At 39.0% G+C, this 19,883-nt stretch overlaps 1 protein-coding gene across 3 annotated transcripts in view; it reads left to right on the top strand.

Moving 5' to 3' along the window:
* PHF21A (PHD finger protein 21A) overlaps positions 1 to 19,883 on the top strand; it is a 134,981-nt gene that overhangs the window by 33,278 nt on the left and 81,820 nt on the right. For 2 of the 3 annotated variants that reach the window (XM_061998545.1, XM_061998546.1), the window contains exons 3-5: positions 4,385 to 4,518; positions 9,082 to 9,114; positions 11,033 to 11,119. In XM_061998545.1, the coding sequence (XP_061854529.1) occupies positions 4,465 to 4,518; positions 9,082 to 9,114; positions 11,033 to 11,119 (174 nt within the window). In that variant the 5' untranslated portion in view covers positions 4,385 to 4,464. The remainder of the gene's footprint in view (positions 1 to 4,384; positions 4,519 to 9,081; positions 9,115 to 11,032; positions 11,120 to 19,883) is intronic. The other variant, XM_061998547.1, reaches the window with a different exon arrangement.

Here is a 19,883-nt window from a genome sequence, read left to right on the forward strand (position 1 = left end):
TAGAAGGCACTCATGGCTTTTGTGTGGATCCTACCTTTGTTTTTCTAGATATTTTTAGATGAATATAACACACACACACACACCTTGTCAGCTGTGTTTCTAGTGTAGTTTCCAAAATAGCTGTAGTTTAAATAGTGTTGTGAGACTTTCAGATGTTCTGACGATTGTATTGAAATTGAAATAATAATAGAGAGGTGCTAATGCACTTATGTGATTATTGTAGAATTCAAGGTTTCATTCAGTCTCTGAAGATTTAAATACTATATAAACATCTACTACCTTAACTGTGGTGCATTGGGGTACTTATCTGAGCAGGAAATTGTAAGTCCTGAAGCAGACACAGAAGAAATTAAGAATTATTTGTAACAAATGCATGCCAGCAAGAAATTGAATGGAAGACTACTGCCTCCAATAGTTGAAATCAATCCAAGGAATGGTGAATTTACCTCTTGCTTTCAAATGTTCTTTCTGGCTGAGGCTTGGAAGTATGTCTGGATGTACAAGAGGTTGCATGGGTCCTACAGTCCTCTGCTTTCCTTTTGGAAGTTGCTGATTCTAGCACTGAATAAGACATTTGCATGTTTTCCTTTAAAAACAAAAGGGATGAAGGGTATTTGCAGACCCAACTCATCCATGCAGTTCAGTCATCTACAAGCTTTCAGTGAAAACAATTCCATTGCCATGAAAGTGGAAGATGCAGTATGTTTTATGATGAATCCAGTTTTACACATCTTCACACGTGTTGCTCTGGGCAGTTCACAATGCCACTGGACTTGGGGTTTTAAATCTTCCCTTGAAGATTCTAAGAATAAAAGTTTAAAAATACTGAAGATTTTCTGCACTCACTCATGTATGTGAGCACTTACATAGTTCTGTACCTGCTTTGAAAGGAAACACTAGCAGTACTAGCAGCCTTCCAGTACCTAAAGGCTCTATGAGAAGGTGAGAGAGAGCTTTTTACAAGGCCATGAGCTGTTAGGCCCAGGGGTAAAATGGCTTCAAATTGGAAGAGGGGAGATTTAGATTGGATAATAGTGAGCTCTTCACTGTGAGGGTGGTGAGGCACTTGCACAGGTTGCCCACATTGGTTGTGGATACCTCATCCTTGGAAATATTGAAGGCCAGCTTGGATGGGGCTTTGAGCATCGTGGTCCAGTGGAAAGTGTCCCTACCTGTCGCAGGGAGATTGGAAGAAGATGAGCTTTAAGGTCCTCTTCCAACCTAAACCATTCTATGAATGGATAACCATCTGCCCTCATAGCTGGTTTAAAGTACTTCAGGAGAATTTTGGACAGGGAAAAACCGTGAATGGTTACTCCTGTTTGGGAAGGGAAGCAACAAGTGCATGTTCTGGAGTGTTTCAATTCTAGAGGGATACTACTGAATAAAAACACTATACTTTTCATATTCAGAAATTGACAATTAGCATCTTATTTAATGTGCTCTTCTACCCCACCAATGATTTGGATGCTTATAACACTTCAGCACGTGGTAATAAATTCTTTGTAGTCCTTTGCTTGTTTCTTTCTTTTAAATGGTGGTCATGCATGCCACTACTGGGATGCCACGCCAAATATATGGTATCTTATTTGTATTGCTTATCCTGGATCTTTATCACTAAGGACAACACTAATGCTGGTAAGTGACATACAGCAACTGGCTGAGGTGGTTGCAAAAGTTCAGTCCTTACTGTGTGGCTTTCACTGATGGAACACCCTCAGTGTTTCTCTTTTCTTACATATCAGACAGTTTTTGAAGAGGAGGTTGTTTCCTATGTTTAAAATGTGCTTCAGTGTAACTTTGCCAACAGAAGATAACTAGAAGTAGATGATACTGCAGAGTGAGTTGCTCTGAGGTTATAGTGGGAATGCTGGAGGAGGGAAGTAGGAAGGAGTCATCAAGAGTTAGAAAACCTACCAACACCCCCCCACCCCAAAAAGAAGAAAGGTGAGAGGTTTGTTAATCTGTTGCCTTTCCTTGTAAGCTTTAGTTTTATGAATTGAAACTAATTCTTCAGGATGTTTATAATATGGCACCTATTTAAAATTTATATATATATTGAAGGAAGAAATGTTAAGGTGTCTTAGAATCTACTAACTTTTCTAAGGAAAGAAAAATCTGAAGTTTTATTTTGGGTTGGAATTGAATGCTTGGTGTGTTACTAGAATTGTTTGGGATTTTTTTACTTGTCACAATATATGTTTGTCTATACATTCATGTCTACACCTCTGTAAACAGGGCTGAGCAACCTCTTGTTTCTGCAAAGGCATGTCACTTTTTTCTTAAGCATCTTAAAAATAATGGTGATAAATCTTTCCAGCTGTTCAGAGCATCTATGAAATCACATTGGATTAGTTTTTATGAACCATCAATACTACAAATTCTAGCTGTCAAATTAAGTTGTGCATTAATAGTAGTTGCTTAATCTTTATATTTTTTAATAGAAGTACTGTGTCATTTTTTTCCCCATGCACTAGTACCAGGCTTCAGCCATGTGTATTAAACTTATGGATGTTGTTTCCATTCTCAGTTAAGATAACAGTCTCCTCTGCTGTTTTGCACTTTAAAGTTAAGAGTGTACTAGCTATTCAGCATGTGTGCCTTGTCTTTTATGGAAGGCACACTGAGAACAAAGCTATGTTCATATCTGCCTTTATCTTTACCCCAAAAGTGGTTTCCAAGACTTATGAAAGACTTTTTTGCCACTGCAGTGGGTTCCAGTTTTCATCAGCCAATCTCCCACGTAGTTTTCAAAAGTGTGGTTTCTTTTGGAACCGTAAAGACAGGGACTTAATGTGGGCTTATAGCTGTTTTTGTCAGTGAGTGGAAGTAATAATCCGGGATTCTGTTTTCTCATTACTGTTTGTGGTAATAAAACAGGGGGCTATGTGTAATTTCCATGTATCCCTTGATAGGAATTACAGTTTTATAGGGAGCAGTGCTGCAAAGGCAGCTGCTTTTGCTCCTCTGTGTCACATGTGGGAGAGGCTTTGTGCAGAAGGCCATTTCACCTGTTGACTACAAGTTCTGGTTGGCCTTTTATTATTTAAATAAGTAACTTTAAGCTAACAGCAGACAGGACAAAGAATGAGTTTTAAATATAATGCTTTTTTAAACCCCTTTCTATAGTTCTCTGTTTTTGTAAGGCGTTTCTATTTGGAAAGAGAAACAATTAATTTAATCACACTCCCCCCCCCCCCCCCCCCCCAACCTTTTTATTATCAGGAGTTCACAAACTGATCTACCACTTAAGGTTGCTATAGTGAGACAACATTCACATTCAAATAAAGTTCTCTTAGGGCAATTATTCTCTTCTTACAGTCAACATAACTAAACTGGCAGTATCCTTTTGAATGCAATGAGGACCCGTTAGGAAGGTCTCTACGCTGCAATACCTGTGCAATATTTGTGAGCAGTTCTCAAAAGCATTAAAAATAGTTGTGTTTAACACTCCAGCAATTCTTTAGTGTGTGTTGTGTAGATGGAAAAGTGACTGGAAAGATTGCTGTGTCATGTTTTCCAACGGCTTTTATGTGTTATGTATTTATAGATGTTTCTACACAGGTTCCGTTGTGATTTGAGCATATGGGATAGCGAGAGGAATCTTAATCCTGTTTCAGAAGCTGATACTTTTAACATATTTCTGAACAAAAATCTCTTGTCCAACTTCCAAGGCTTTTAGAAGTGTGTCAGAGGTTGTGGGGATTGATTTGTTTTTAGTTCAAGTGAAGATGGTAAACTCATGTTCAGCAAGCAGAACTACTACTGGTAGGATTTTAAAATTAATGGTTTTGGAAGACACTTTTGGTGCTTTATATGAACCTTGTGTTCCTTCACAACTGAAACATCTAACTTGGCACAAGCTTTAGGCAGTGGGTTATTAATATAATAACTGTTGTTCCATGTTGTTCTGTCAGACTGCATGCAGGCCATCCCATGTAAGAAGAGCTCTGTAGTATCATGGAAGTATGTTCATGCTCTACCTTCCAGTTAATAATTTATTGCTCTTTGAGTTGCAGAATTTTAGTCTCCAGAATATTTTCCTCATCTACACAGATTGTTAAATTGTTCTCAGTAGTTAAATTTGCTAATGTCATATGCAACTGCAATAGGATATTGGTAGGAAATAGCTGCCTGCAAAGGAAGATAAGGGACAAGTGTGTCAACTTTGGGATATGTGGCAAGTTAACAAATTTGGCCAAATGACTCCAAGGCAGGCATTTTGTTCAATCTGTAGATTTCTTGTGTTCAAAAGATTGTGTTTAGGCTGGAAAGCCACAACTGAATGTCGTTCACTACTGATTTTTTTCTCTGTTATGCTCTCCTTTTTTCAAATGGATTTCTCTCCTTCACTAACCAAAACAAAACTTTTATTTTTCTATAGCACGGGTGTTAGAGGAAACCAGAAACTAAAGGCACCAGAACCAGCAAAGACACTTCTAGAGAAAGTGGAGAAGGTAGAGAATGGAGCTGCAGACTCTACAGGAGGCTCTGAAAGTGGAAATTCAGGTTCACCAGGTAATTAGTATTCTTTCTTACTTTATACTTTCAAGTAATAGTAGCATTAGTATTGCTGATAGTATTACTACTGGTGGTAGCACTAAGTTAAAGAACTACAACTATAGTAACAATTGTTCTGCCAGCTCCTAACTACTTTAGAGTTTGAAACTCTACATTTTGACCCCACCACCTGTTGTTTTTTGGGGTTGGTTTGGCTTTTTTTTTTTAGCTAATGTGAAAAATGCACATATCAGGCTGTGGGTGGGGAACTTTGCAAAAAGATTTTTAACAGTGATAAAAACATTCTGAAAACTCAATGTTCAGCAGCTTCTGCCTGGGAAGGTTTTTCTGGTGTTCTGAAGCCAAGTTCAGTATTCATTTGGCAGTGGAAGAATATGGTGGAGGAGCTTTCAAGAGAAATAGTACTGCAGAATCTTATCTGGTGCTTCTTTTCTGGAGTGACTTCTACTTTAGTACCTTCTAAACTTGTCTAGTTTTGCTAACCAAAACGATGTAAAGCTTGGGCTCAGAAATCTTTACGTGTTGGATCTTTTTCCTGGTAGCCTGTCCAATACTATATGGGTGTAGGATTGCAGTTTGACACTTGGTTGCAATACAAAATAGAAATATTAAAAATAATGGGACTTAATTTAGCAAATGTAAGAGAACATATGCATATTAATGATTGGAACAAAATTGTTACAGCCATAAACACAGAGTAGCTGCCAACTTGAAATGTTGAATTTATCAATGAGGCTTTTTCTAAAGACAGTTCTCCAAGTGTTTCTGTTGGATGTCTGAAATCTGCACTGTTAGACAGTGGTGTAAAGGCACCAATGAGAAGTTACACTGATCAGTGTAACCCATCATATAACATTTGGAAAATGTTTCTAAATTACCTGGTGGCTTGTCTAAACAAGTGTTGTGGATGACTTGTTCAGAAGTTGCTACAAGGATGAGCATAGTGCAATAACTTGAGTGGGTGGATTATTGAAATGAAGCTCTGTCTGCTTTAGCAAAGGACAACTTTCAGCTAGGGAGGAAAACTTAAAAGAGCTAAAGATTAATGTCCACAACTACAGACAAGTATTTTGATCTCCTCAAATTTCTCACACAAGGCCCTTGCATTCAAAACTTCAGTGATTTGTTGTGGGGGTAGGGAAGTGCAGAAATCATCCATGGCATTTTGCTGCAGGCAGTAAGAGGTTTAAGGCCTACTAGTAAGTTTGGGGTTTTTTTTCCTCAAGTATTATCTGCTGTACAGCGATGATAACACCAGCCCTACTTGTGTTTGGATAACAGCGTTTACCTCTTATCTGTGTGTCTTCATTCCCCTTTATGCCAAAGCTAACTAAGGATTTTAAGACCCTGAATTTGGAGTATTCTTTAGCATCTGTTCATGATGATGATGAACAGGGCTGTGTTGAAAAATGCTTGTTTTTTAAACTTACCAACTTCAAGGGTTTTTTTTAACTTTTTTGCCTTAGTTTCACCCAATCCTTCTTAAAAGTGAGCTCTGCACTGAAATCAATTTTAATTACATCTGGGTTTAATTGGTGAAACTAGACAAGCCATAATATCAGCAAGTTGTCTTTTCTTTTCTTCAGGATACTGTATATTCCCCATAACTAAGGCTAAGAACAACTCTCAGTGTTTACAGTGGAAAACAACACATGTTGCAACCTGTTGGATGTTTCAGTAAACTTCTCTTCAACTGTACACAAGTGGTTACTGCTGTGCTTGTCAAATGGCCTCTGATGGAAATGAAACTCGGTTTGGCACCAGGAAAAAACAAATCTTCACATGAAAGTCTTGAATTGTATTGTTTATCTTTGAGCTTTGTAACTTAGGGATACAGTATATCCCCTGGCAGCACTCATGATTTGTGCAGAATTGTCTCACCTCTCATCTTTTACTTCCCTAGTATTTCTTTTTCTAGGTACTCTCTAAAAAACCTTTCCAACACTCATACAGTCATGGTTTGTTGTCTCCTTGTAAGTGGTGCCTTGTAAGGCAGTGTGTTACCTGTGACTGCTTAGCTGGCTGTAGAAAGTGATGCTCAGGATGATTGCATTCCAAGAACTCTGTCTGAAGCTTTGATGCTGCTGCTTTGGCAAAGTGTCTCTTAAACCACCAGTAAGGACCTAAAAGAGATGTGAAGTTGTTTAGAATAAAGCTACTTTTTTTTGTTTGTTTCATTTTGATGATCAAAGAATCCTCCATAAATGAGGCCTGACGGGGTCACTTGCTACAGTGGAGTACAACTTGAACATTCAAATGTCTTCCATGTCAAAGCTATTTCGCTTGTCTCGGTAAGAGATGCATTAAATCTAAGTGGTTCACTCTGCCACCGTGTTGACTTAATTAAGGTTATTTTGAAACAGTCTGCTCTTCATAGTTTTGTGTCACAAGAGGTGTTAAAGGAGTTATATTTAGCTATTTTCACAGAAGGGTTGGGTTTTATGGATGACTTCTCGAGCTGATGTGTGGAAAGAACCTAAAACATCCTTTTCTTTCTCTCATTTCGTAGCAAGAAGATCAGTAGGTTTTAAAATATCTTCAATTCAGCTTGAATTTGGGATCAGTGCAAAAGAATTCTTCTAATGAGTGGATGACACAGTGCTGTGTGATCCATAAATTTAGCAATACTGTATGAACAGTTTACAGTCACTGACTGTATTGTCTTATGACTGAGTCTGTACAAGCATTTTTGTGGAAAACCCAACAGATTTGTTGTTTGTTAAACTCTGATGTGACAGGAAGCACTGAGGAAAAATAAGCTAAGCATGTAAGCAAAAGGGTAACGTAACACCTTAGCTCCCATGATGCTAAAAGGCAGCATGACCAAACAATATTCAGTGTAGATAAATGCCAAATGATGCACTTTGGAAAAATAACCCCTGTTTTACATCTCCACTGGCAGGCTGTGAGTTAGCTATTAGCACCGTGGAAGGAGTTCTTGCAGCTCAAAGTTACTTGCATGTTGCATGCAGCTTTAAACTGTTGTCTCCAGATGCTAGAGGCAAACTGGAGAAGTACAGGCAAGAGTGCTGAGCCATAGAATGATTCGTGCATGAGGAGACCTTGAGTCTGCAAAAGTGATGACTGATGCGGGAATATGTGGTGTGGAAAAAATGTAGGAAGGCGATGAATAGAGAAACAATCATAGAATAGCTCAAGTTGGAAGAGACCCATAAGGATCATCGAGTCCAACTTCCAGCTCCTCTTGGCTAGAGTCCAGCCTGGTTTTCCCTGATCTTACTTTCTCTTCATGCTTGTATTGTCAGGAGGCAGATTCAAAAGAAAAACATAACATCTTTTTACGTGTGAATCCTGTAGTTTAACTTTGGAACAGAATTTCACTTTTGTCACAGAATCTCGAGTGTTTTCCCAAGTTCAAAAAGTAACTAAGGCAGATTAAAGGAAGAAAAGTGTCTTACTGGCTATTAATCCTAAGACATAATCTTTGAAGACATCAGAGATGTAAATATGTGAAAGGTGGGATGATGCAGCACCATGTTTGTCCTGTGTAGCCATCACGCTGATGCCTGTTTGCTGCTGACTAGTACGGGAAAGAAGATGCAGCAGGTAGACCTGTCTGACACAGAATGACTTGTGCTATATCTTTTTTTGATGAATACCATTTTTAGGGTGTGAAATGAAATAAACTTTTCAGGTTATCAAAGCCTGAACTCTCTGAGCAATATCAATGCAGGTGGGATGAAACGTGTTTTTCGTGTTTGGTTTGTCTTTCTGTTTCTTGCTCCTTTTCCTCGTTCCGATGAGCAAATGGGGAAGAAAATACAGGCTTTGACATTGTTCTTTGTGTGTGGAAGGGACAGGGCAATATGATGAATAAATGTGGCTATAACCAAAAAAGGAAACTGGGAATTTTTGATTTAGGTTGCCTCTGCATTCTGAGCTTGGCTTTTCTTTGGTGACAGCCTGGTAACTTTTTCCTTGCTTAGCAAAAGACAGCATTCTCCTGCAGCTGCCTGAAGGAAGTGAAGGAGGAAGAATAGTGAATGGTAACCATCTGTCTGCTTTTTCCTTGGATGTGGAAAGCATCTCCTCTACAATGATCTCAATCTCTCTCTGAGGGAGAAAAGTGGCAAAGATACTTCTGAACATGGGTCTTCCATGTGGTACCAGCCAAGCCAACACACAGGCAGACCCTGGGCACTTGAAACGTTCTGCTCATGAATATACAAACAGCTTTTGTGCCCGCAGCCATTCTGTGATTGGTGCTTCTTGTGACTGCAAGCAAAGAAGCCAGCAGTTCTAGGGGAGGCACAGCTATTAGATTGTCCTACCCAGCTGGCTTATATTGTCCTTAAAAGGCATCACTTGTTCAGGAGCTCTTCAGGAGGAGCAAAAGTAGGGTGCATTAAGTAATTTTGCTGTATTAATAAGAATGGCTTTGGAAATTATATAATACCGAGTTACAGGCCTTGCTATTGAAATGCTGTAAACTGAATATTTTGCTTTTACAAATTTCTTCCAAAATGTTGAATTTGAAGCTGTTCAAAAAGATGTGTAATGAAAATCTTCATTGTATTGTTCCATCTCTCTTCTTTCTAGAAATTGGTTGCCCAAATGAAGCAAGACCCACAGGTAACTATGTTTGTATTGTTTTATATCTCCTTAAAGAGACAAGAAATAACAATGCAAGAAGCATTAGGGTCCCACCTGATGGGGAGGGATGAGCAAGGGAGTAGGGTGGTATTAGATAATTTGCTTTCTAGAACTTCCTTATTCTGATGGGAACTGGGTAAGGTCTGTTACTCTTACCTGCTGGGCAAGGCTGCTGATGATTAGCCTGTGGAGCAGTTTGCTTTCAGTTCACATCTGCTGAAAGTCAGGTTGTGCTACAAGCAGCCATGCAAAGTTCCTGGAGCCAGGAAGGGGAAATCTGATCCCTGCTTCCAAGGCTCTTAATCCATTTTTATCCCAGATTATTAAGTAGAATCTGGAAGAAGGGAGGATGACTGGTCAGTAACTTGATTTTGCTAGAATTCTATGTATACTGGAGATTGTTGTCATGGCTTGACCCCAGCTGGCAACTGAGCATCATGCAGCTGCTCACTCCCTCCATACCCCCACCTACCTTCCCTCTGCAGTGGGACTGGAAGGAAAAGTGGAAAAAAGAAACAATAAAACTAAAGGATTGAGATATAGTCGTATTGGAAAGGAAGATAACAAAAAGAGAGAGATGAAACCCAAGAAAAGGCACATGATGCCCAGTTCAGCTGCTCATCACCTTCTGACTGATGCCTGAGCAGTGATTTCCCCCTCTCTTGCCAACTCCCTCCAGTTTATGCACTGAGCATGATGTCCTGTGGTATGGAATAGCCCTTTAGCTCTGGTTCAGGTCAGCTGGCCTGGCCATGCTCCTTCCCAGCTTCTTGTGCACCCTGTCACTGGCAGAGCACGGGAAACTGAGAAATCCTTAAGTTAGAATAAGCATTACTTAGCAACAACTGAAACATCAGCGTGTTGTCAACGTTATTCTCACACTGAACCCAAAGCACAACCTTGTACCAGCTACTAGAGAGAAAACTAACTCTCTCAGCTGTAACCAGGGCAGCTACCTACAAACTGAGACTGTAGTGCAACTCAAGATTGTATTGAGGAACGTAAAAATAGAGTTGTCCTGAGCAAGAAGTTCCTGTAACAATATTGATCCTATGTTTTTAATATTTCTCTACCACAGCAAACCTGTGTAATCTAGTGTAAAGAGTTTACAACATAAATGAGGGGAAAAAAAAGGGGGAAAGGAGAAAAAATGCAGAGAAGCTGGCTTCTCTGTTGTGTTCCTGCAGAACTTCACAGGCTTCAAACTGAGGACAGGTGTTTTAATTTAGTAAGAGAACTAAACCTGGTGAAGCATTGTTTTCTGGCTCCATCTTTATAGAGATGCTTCTTGATTTCTGATCTTAAACTTCAGCACAATAGTAAGCCAAGTGCTGATATGAATGGTGTGCTAAGACGAATGGAATTCTCTTAAATACAGTCTAAGATATAAAAGATACACTGTACACAAAGACTTAGGTTTGCCTTCATTTGGCACGTGTGTCAATGATGATTTAATAGATACATTTGATGCTCTACACAGCCAAATGTATGGTAATGTCTTTGCATAAGCAACAGAAGTGAGAGTGCTTTAGATAACATACCATAGCATGCTGTTGTACACAATATGATAGTATTGTATTATAGAATAACAAATGTTTGATGAATTTGTAAGCTTGATGAAATGTATAGATGCACTTTATAACACAATAAGCACTGATGGATGCTTTCATGAAAAGCTCATTCCAACCTGAGTTGTCTCTCTGAGTGCTGGGGAAGATCCTATGATTCATTTTGCACTCGTGTGACTTAAGGCTTTGTTGAGCCTCTTCAGTTTTATTGGCTGTGCATCCAGAAGTGCTCTTTGTAGTATACTATGCAAAAAAACCACAAAACAAAGAAAAAAAACCAACCTTCCTGCTACTACTCTCTGTTAACAAATGGAATATCTTTCTCACAGATATTTTTTCTTTCTAATCAGAACGCTGATTTGAAGAAACAGCTCCATGAACTTCAAGCCAAAATCACAGCTCTGAGTGAGAAACAGGTAAGGAAACAGAGATGTATTTTTAACACCCTGTTTTAAAGGTGTCTCTTTTTCCCAGCTTCCAGGAGAGCAGCTAAATTTTTAAGTACAAAACTAAGCGTGGGTAAGCAGACATCTCAGACTTTGATTTCTTAACAACAGATAGGATGAGTTATAGCAATTTCTCCTGTGTTGAAACTGAGCTTTTCTATTAAGGCAGCTGGGAAAAGGAACAAATTTTATCACTTTATTATTATCTTGAACCTTATTCCAAACCAGAACATTCTGGTTTAGGTGAGTCTTTAGACTTCGTCTTAGTTGGTTGACACTGTGTGTCTGGATGAGTATGGTGTTTTTCTTCCTGTTAGACCAACTAAATTCATGGCAGTTGGTAGGTACCTAATGGACAATTTGCAAATTAGTTGTGTGTGCTTTTACCATGATAAATTACACCACGGTTGTGTGTTTGACATTTGGTAGGAATTCTGTTTTACAGGTGTGAAGTCTGAGTCATAATTACAATTGAATACTTAATAGAAGTATTAAAAAACTTGAAGGTGTATCTTGTGGGCTTTAAAAATCAAACCAGCAGCAAACACAAGAAAACCTTATACTTCCCTCGCCAAAAAACCCAACCCAAGCTGACTTAAGCAGTCCCTAATTGTGTTGTTACTCCATCAATAACAGAACCAAATTAAGTTGATAGATAAGACATTTGAAGAGGGGAAGCATTGGAGAATGTCTGCATAGATAAGACTATAGCTATGTATCAGTGTCACATCTAGATATCTGCATTTAGCTGTTATTATCTGCGTGTTTTCTGTTTTAAGAATCAGCTTTGCTAAGGAAATGGGCAGACAGTGATTAACATTTGTCTAGAAATTTTGTTTACTATAAAATCAAAGTGTGTTTTAGTGGTGGAACAGTGAGTCTAGGAAGGAACATGTAAGGATAATAACGAAAATGATTTTTTAATGAGAATACTAATTCAACAAAAACTGAGGTTTTGCTGATGTGATGGCATGCCTCTCTTGAAGATGATTTAGTCTCTGAAACCAGCATGAGCCTCTGCTTGTGGCCATGTCTCACAGCAAGCAGCTTCAGAATTCTCTGGTAAGCTCTGGAATGGGCTTTTCAAAATTAGCTTGCCTTGATGTCACAAAGCAAGTCACTACCAACATGATCAGCAAGGACAGGCTGTGAGATTGTGAGTGGAAGATAAGAAAGGAGTAAGTATATTTTTACTGTAACCTTTACACTTTGATTCTTTAAAGACACGTTACAGAGTGGTCTCTACTAACATGTATTGGAAATTAGCCATCACCAGAAGTGCAGCTGTATCTGTTCTACTGAAAATTACAGCTCAAGGGTACTAAAGCACATTTGTTCATGGGATGAACATGAGCCAAGTTTCCAAAAGACTTTGAAAAATAAGTTTCTGACTTCACATCCCCCACACAGCAACCAAAGTCAATATGATGTCACAGTCCAGTTTCCTCCTTTGTGTTTTTATGAGTTTGATTATCAGTAGAACGGTGAACCGCTCTACAGTTGTTGAAGTTTAAGTAGTTGTTTGTATCCACCACTGAACCACAGATGCCAGTGTCCTAGATCATAGAATCATAGAATGGTAGGGGTTGGAAGGGACCTTTAGAGATCATCCAGTCCAACCCCCCTGCAGAAGCAGCTCTCACCTAGATCAGGTCCCATAGGAACGTGTCCAGGCGGGTCTTGAAGCCCTCCAAGGAAGGAGCCTCCACAACCCACAGTATGACAGTGTTGTTCAAGTAGTATGACTGCTAAAATGCAATGGTCATGGCAAATATGAGTTGTGGGGGGAGGGAAAAAACCCCACAACTTCCCAATGGGAAGAAGTGCTTACTCTTATGTGTAGGAGTCTGTTGTGTAGACATCTGTGGCTTAATGTTTAACAGCGTTTTACAGACTCCCAACAAAGCTCCTTTTTTCTGTTCTCACTTTCACTTCTCTTCAGGAGAAAATAATTATTACCAATTGCTTTATGGGCAGAATATCATCCAACAATGTAATTTCCATAGAACAAGGAGAAACATTAAGTTTTTTTACAGTAAATTCATGCTTTTTGTCATGCAGTGTGTGTCTTAAGGAGGAGTGCAATGTGTTATCTGTGCTCTTATTTAGAGTAGTCTTGATGTCTGATGTCCAACAAATCAACTCTGAGGGCCTAGCTCTGCTGTGGACAGTTACAGAAGGCACAATTGTTAGTTACTCTTTGATTAGTTTTCCACACTTCATTAAAAGCTTAAGTTCCAGCCTGTGTGGTGTCCCTACTTGGAGATAGCAGCGTGGAGCTGAGCCCCTGGTGTTAAGAGAGGCAGGATACCGAAACATTTCTGACTTCTGAAATATTATGTCAGCCTAATGTACCATTTTTCTCTGCTCTCTTATTTAACAAAGTTGCATGAAGACTTGTGCAAGAACCGAGTCAGTGGTAGGTTAGCTAAAAGCTTTTAGTTGCTTTAGGACTTCTCTCCATTTCTGAAGCATTGTGAGAGTAGTGCCGACACTTGCTGCCAGTCGCCGCAGTGATTCATAGTGGCTTAGGTTTCTTGCTGAGAATTAATAATGACAGCTCTGCTCAGAAGTTTGTGAAGCTGAAGAGATCTGGCAAAGTACAAAAAAGAAAGCGAGCAGGCTGTGTGCAGCATGGTAGGCTTCGACCTAAGGAAATTTGTTAGCTGGTGCAGGGTTAAGGCTTAAGATGTTACAGCAGAAGGTGTGTCGTGTATTCATATGCTTTTCTGAAAGAGGTGAGAATAAATGCTTTGACAAGTTTCACCTGAGAGATGATGGAGCAATGTATGCTGATTGTGTTATCATATGGAAGAGAAACCTCAAAAGAAAGGAAAAAAATGCATTTGAAGATAATTTGCATTTAAAGGGCAGGAAATGGGAGTCCTTAGACGATTATTTTCCTCCTGGTTTCTGTTATTATCACAGAGTTCTACACTGTGCTTACCTTATCTTTTTAATCTGGGGGCAATAAAGTGAATTCAGTTTAACAAGCTTGTTCTTCAGCTATAAATGTGAGTGCTGCTGTTGGGAAACCCTGCAATCATTGGTTTTGCAATTGTTTTTCTCTTTTTTCCTCCACCCCTCTCTCCAGTAAAAAGAAATCAAGAGTAACTTTTTGCAAAACAGTTTTCAGTGCCAAATCTCAGTTTGGGTTGTAAATATGAATGGATTTTGTTGCTGTGTAGAACTGGTTTTAATTACATTTTCACATTTTTGTGCTAGGACTGTGACTTTCTTACTCTTTCCTTCACTTGGTATTCTATGACAGTCTCTTCCTTTGGCATTCTATTTTGTATACTTGTATCCACAATTACCTGTCACTACTCAGCTTTTGTCTGGGTTAAATGTATCCCTTACAAAAAACCTCATCAAGAATGTATTGACTTTTTCCAAGGGGAAGTTTATCAGTGTGTGCTTTTTCTCTGTGTAGAGGTGGAATGGAGATTGCTACCAGTGACACTAGTGAGAGACTGGAGTAGAGAGGGTTAAAATAAAGGAGCAGGATGGATGTAATCTTGAAGTAACACTTTTTTTTCCTACCTCTTTTCCTCTATAGTTAATATAAAAAATGCAATATGATCTTACAGATATGTTGTCACTGGGTATGTATTGTACCAGTACTCTTTTCCTGTGACAAGGAAGAGGTCACAAGGAAATACGAAGAAAAAATTGGGCAGCACACTAATGCTTTTTAGAAATATTATGTTACATAAAGAGGAATTTCTACATCTATCCTTATCACAATTTCTTGGAAAAGTTGGAGGGACATTCTGTCTTAAATGAGGGAGAAAGGTTACAGGAATAGACTTTCGACCTTAGAGTAAAAAGGTGATGGTGGTAAGCACATGTTAAAGAAGTCATAGAATCATAGAATGGTAGGGGTTGGAAGGGACCTTTAGAGATCATCTAGTCCTGCAGAAGCAGGGTCACCTAGATCAGGTCACATAGGAACATGTCCAAGTGGGTATGAAGACCTCCAGGGAAGGAGCCTCCACAACCCCTCTGGGCAGCCTGTGCCAGGGCTCCCTCACCTCACAGTGAAATAGTTTTTTCTTAGGTTTAAGTGGAACTTTTTGTATTCCAGCTTCATCCCATCACCCCTTGTCCTGTTGCTAGCTACTAGAGAAAAAAGGGATGTCCCAACCTCCTGATACCCACCCTTTGAATACTGTAAATGTTAGTAAGATCTCCCCTCAGTCTCCTCTTCTCCGGACTAAACAGCCCCAGTTCCCACAGCCTTTCCTGGTATGAAAGATGTTCCATGTCACATGGCTCTTTCCTCCACATTTGAAAATAAAATGAAAGTGTCTCTTCCTGTAGTTACAGTGAAATGAACCTTTTAGAAGACAGTCTTGTGAAAGCTAGACTTATATTCTAATGCATTTGTTCTTGACATGGGAAGAAAGAATAAAGTGAATCCCTTTGTTACTTTGATTTCTGAAGAACTGTAGAAACTTTTTCCTACAGGTACTCAAAAATAGTTGCTAGCATAGGGACACTTGTGATTTTCTGTTTCATGGGGGGGGAAATTTAATGTACTTTGCTGTGGATAATACATGAAACTATAGAATATCATCAGAAAAAATGTGGACTATAAAAGTGAGCTTCTCTGTTAGAAATAGGCAATTCTAGTATTTGTATTTGAAGTTTACAGCAAATTGAGGTGACTCTAAATCTTGTGTGTTCAGAGTGAGACTCCTTTTAACCTTGCAACTAAATAACAAGTAATGGGAGAATGGATTGGGGAGAGTAGGGCGTTGGATTTTAAGAATGAGAGTGTAATTCAACCAGAGTCTTGTGTAGTTGAATAAATGTAAACATGCAGTTTAGACTGACAAAGGAGACTTGTTATTTAAATCTGTCAGGAATAGGTTTAAGGATTAATGTTGCTGTATTTATTACAGGTACCATAACTGAGTAATGAAAAGATTGTTAATGTGCATAAATTCATCCTGTGAGACTGTTCTTCTTGAATGCTGTCATCTCTAGTAAAGGTGAATTTTTATGAAGGCTTTTTGAACACATTATCAGCAAATTGTACCTGCAACATCTTCCATCTTTTTCTGTAAAGATGAAAGGCGGTGTTTTGGTGAGAGGAAAGTAAGTGTAAGAAAGCTAGAGAGCAGGAGGGAAACTGGATGCTCTTAACAGGTAGGAAAAGAGCACTTGGAAATGCTTCTGCTTAAGGTGGGTAAGATACGCCTATATGTTGTCAATACACCTGATGAATACCATGAGAACTTCAGAGCTCAAAATCTGGAAATAGATAATGAAGTGAATCACTTCTCACTCCTGCCAGTTTTGTCTAGAGCTTCTAATCCCTCCTTTACCCAAGCCACATTAACATGCCAGTTACTCTGTCAGTAACAGAGGAAGCATGCAAATATTTCATATGAACCTGGAGTAACTAATAACAGGAGGCAACTGATGCTTCATTTCAGTTCCAGGTACTCATCCAGAACTGTGCATATTAGTAAATGCTTCTCTTTAAGTAAGTGGCATGAATGATAAAGATTCCATGGTACTGCAAGCATCCATTTATGCCAACTGTTTACAAACCAGTCTCAAAATACACGACAAACAACTTTGTACCTTCCCAGAGTTTGGTTTTAATAATGAAACCCTCTAGTGATACACTTAGCTCTGCCTCATCCCATAATTGACTCTTAGTAGATTCCTTTCTTTAGAAGGCTTGAAGTAGTCGCTCGTTTTTCCTGTCAAAAAAGATGCTAGTCTATCTGGATGTAAGGAGGAGTAAGTTAAATGCTTCTATGAATCATCACACCCTTTCAAACCCTGTGATCAATGTGAACAGCACCTGCTTGGAAGGTGAATGTTTGTTTGAGAAATCTGCATGAGCTTACTATTTTAGTCTTTGGTATTTATTTAATTTGCATCCAAATATTGTGTGAAAATGTGAATATAATGACTTCTCATTAAGTTATCATCTTCCATATTCTCAAGATGTACTGGCAGAAGCAAATGTTGAATGTTGTACAGATGACTGTAGATAGGCAGAGTGCATGCATCTCTCCCTGCTGCCTTTTTTGCCCCAAACTCTTTTGCAGAGATCATTTGCATATGACTGAAAAATTGCTAAGCTTTCTCAGACCTTTTGTAACACTTTAATCATGCTTAAACCCATACTGGCAACTAAAATTGGATTTCCCATTCTTGTCTTAATGTAACTCCACTTTAGACTCCTCAGTGTTGGTTTGTGAACTTAATTTTTGCATATGTAATACACAGTAACACCAGAGTAACTTAATTTAGAAAGTGCAAGTGACCATTTCATTGTATCATTAAAAACAACAAAACCCTCCACAGCATCCCCCTGCTCCTCTTCCTTTAGCACTGATTTCCTGGCTCAGCTTTTAATTCTTGAGTTCACGCTGTATTTAAGTCAGATTTGGATGCAGCTGGAGAACTTTTTTAACTGAACCTAGTTGGATACATCTTTCATCACCGTATAAGCCAGAACATAACTTCAAAATAACTTGCCCTGCTTGAAAATGAACAATGTAGGTAAAAAATGGGCAGTTAAGCTACAGTATTGCCTTGAAAATCCCCTACTGATGGTGAGAGCTGGTTATTAGGTGCTCCTGCATGTTTTGACTTGCTGGATAACCTCACACATCAGTAGTTATTTCAAGGCCTCCTATTCCCTTTTCTCTTTTATACTTGGAGGAGAGACAGGCAAAAAACATCATATTGTGATGACTGGGATTTAGGATGTTTTGTGTAGCACCCTTAAAGGCGTTTTAGTTGGAGGCTGGGGAAAGGGATTAAATCTACTAATGAATTTTTATAAGTGAAAAGAGATTAAAATAGCCCATTCTGCTCTGTTCTGCATGCCTCAGTGGAACAACCTCACAGCCACAGAAACAGGATTTTGATTTATTCCAAGTATATCAGTGTTAGAAGGGCAATCAAATACAAGAACCTGCTTTTCAGAGCCTGATGGATCTTTAGTTCCTATTGGAGTTGCTTTGTCCCCAGCTCTTCTGAAAACTGTGTTTGCATTTTGGAAGGGAGAAGAGAGAAAGACAGTATGTCTAATGCTTACAATACAGGCAAAAACTCATCTCTGCTGCCTGGTGCATGATTTGAAAGTAAGCCACTTGATGAGATTGTTCTTTTTTTTGCACTATGAGCGTTAGGTGGTGCATTCCAAGGGTGATGCGTTACACCCTCACAGGGCATCATGGAACCACTCAGTTCAACTCCTCCTGCGTATTTTTAAAGAAGACTGAGGTAAATGTGATATATTACAGTCCTTCTGTAGTGCCAGTGTGGAATTGGTTTCTGTTAATTGTGCTGATGGTTATGGGTGGACTGGGAATCCTTTGTGGTGGACACTGGACAAGTGAAGGGGAAATATGCCTCTCTGGAAATGGTTGAGAGAAAATGGCATACTGAGGAAGCATGACAGGGCCAAGTGCATGTATAATTTTAATAACAGCTGCTTTTATGGTGTGACTTTTCTACTTGAACAGTGCTATCTGCTCTTACTGCTTTAGACACTCTGGGCATTTTTTTTCACATTTTATTGTGGGCAGTCTGAAAGGCCTTGGGCCTTCAAGGACTTAAAGGGAGAACAAACCTTAAGGATTAGAGAGTAAGAATGCACTCAATGGGGTTTCACTAAATCTCTGTCCTTTCTTTTCGATGCTGACACTGTTGCAAGGAGAAAATGCAGTCTTCAACCTTAGGAAACATTGGTGTTGAGTGAAATTATAACCTAGTATGCATTTCTTGTCCATAGAAACAATTAAGAGTGTCTTGTTTTCTTCAAATATGGGTCGAGTCAATATGAGTTTTACTATTTGTGTGCATTTTATACACAGTTGGTTCCTTTCAGAGTTGTACTCATCTCTGGATTGGCTTTTAAAATACTTGTTCTGACTGAGAAACTGTACAAATTATACACTGTCTTTAGGGTATCTCGACTCCTGCTGTTGTGTTGCAATAACTAGTTAGCAGAGATAACTAACAGGGTGTCAGGGAAGAGAGGTAATGATGAAGGCCAGATAGTACTTAGCTTTTCTTGATGGTCTTTGTTTTAATTAGATCCATTATTGTCTGAATATAGTAATTCCTTATTTTTCTTATTTTCTCCTTAGTCTGTCAAAACTGGTGTTGATTTGCAAGGTGTCTTTCTCAGCTTCCCTCCTATGACTGTAATGTAACAGATAGATGTAGGCAGTGGCAAGTGCAGAATTCCAATGGAAATTTTGTTGGAATGAAGCTTGAATTACTATTGGGGTCAATACTGAGAGAGTACTTCCCATGAGACAAATCAGACAAGGGAACCAAATTCTTACCCATCTTTGTTGCTTTTGTGAGGGCCCACTCCACTGACTCTGGCAAACTTGTAGGGAGATAGGCTTCACTTAACTCCTGAGAGCTCATATTCCCTGTTTTCACTATAACATTTATCTAATGTATTCTATAGAAAAGAATTCTGTCTTTTTTAAATAGCAAGAAATCCTTAGGTCATCTAACAGCAGGCTTTTGAAAGCTAGCAGGAAGAAAGCCCTGGAGTTGTGATGAGCATTTCTTCTTTGTCCTGTAAAAACTCCCCTCAGGGTTAAGTGAGGTGAGTTAGAAACAGTTAAATAGTTGTGATTCCTCTTTTTTTTCCTCAAGATCTCTGTAAAATGCTGGTGGTGTGTCCTAGTAAACGGACACTAGTGTGTAAAGAGTTGGACACAGACTACCTTATGTAGCG

The sequence above is a fragment of the Colius striatus genome, chromosome 6 (genome assembly GCF_028858725.1).
Source record: "Colius striatus isolate bColStr4 chromosome 6, bColStr4.1.hap1, whole genome shotgun sequence".
NCBI classification, from domain to species: Eukaryota; Metazoa; Chordata; class Aves; order Coliiformes; family Coliidae; genus Colius; species Colius striatus.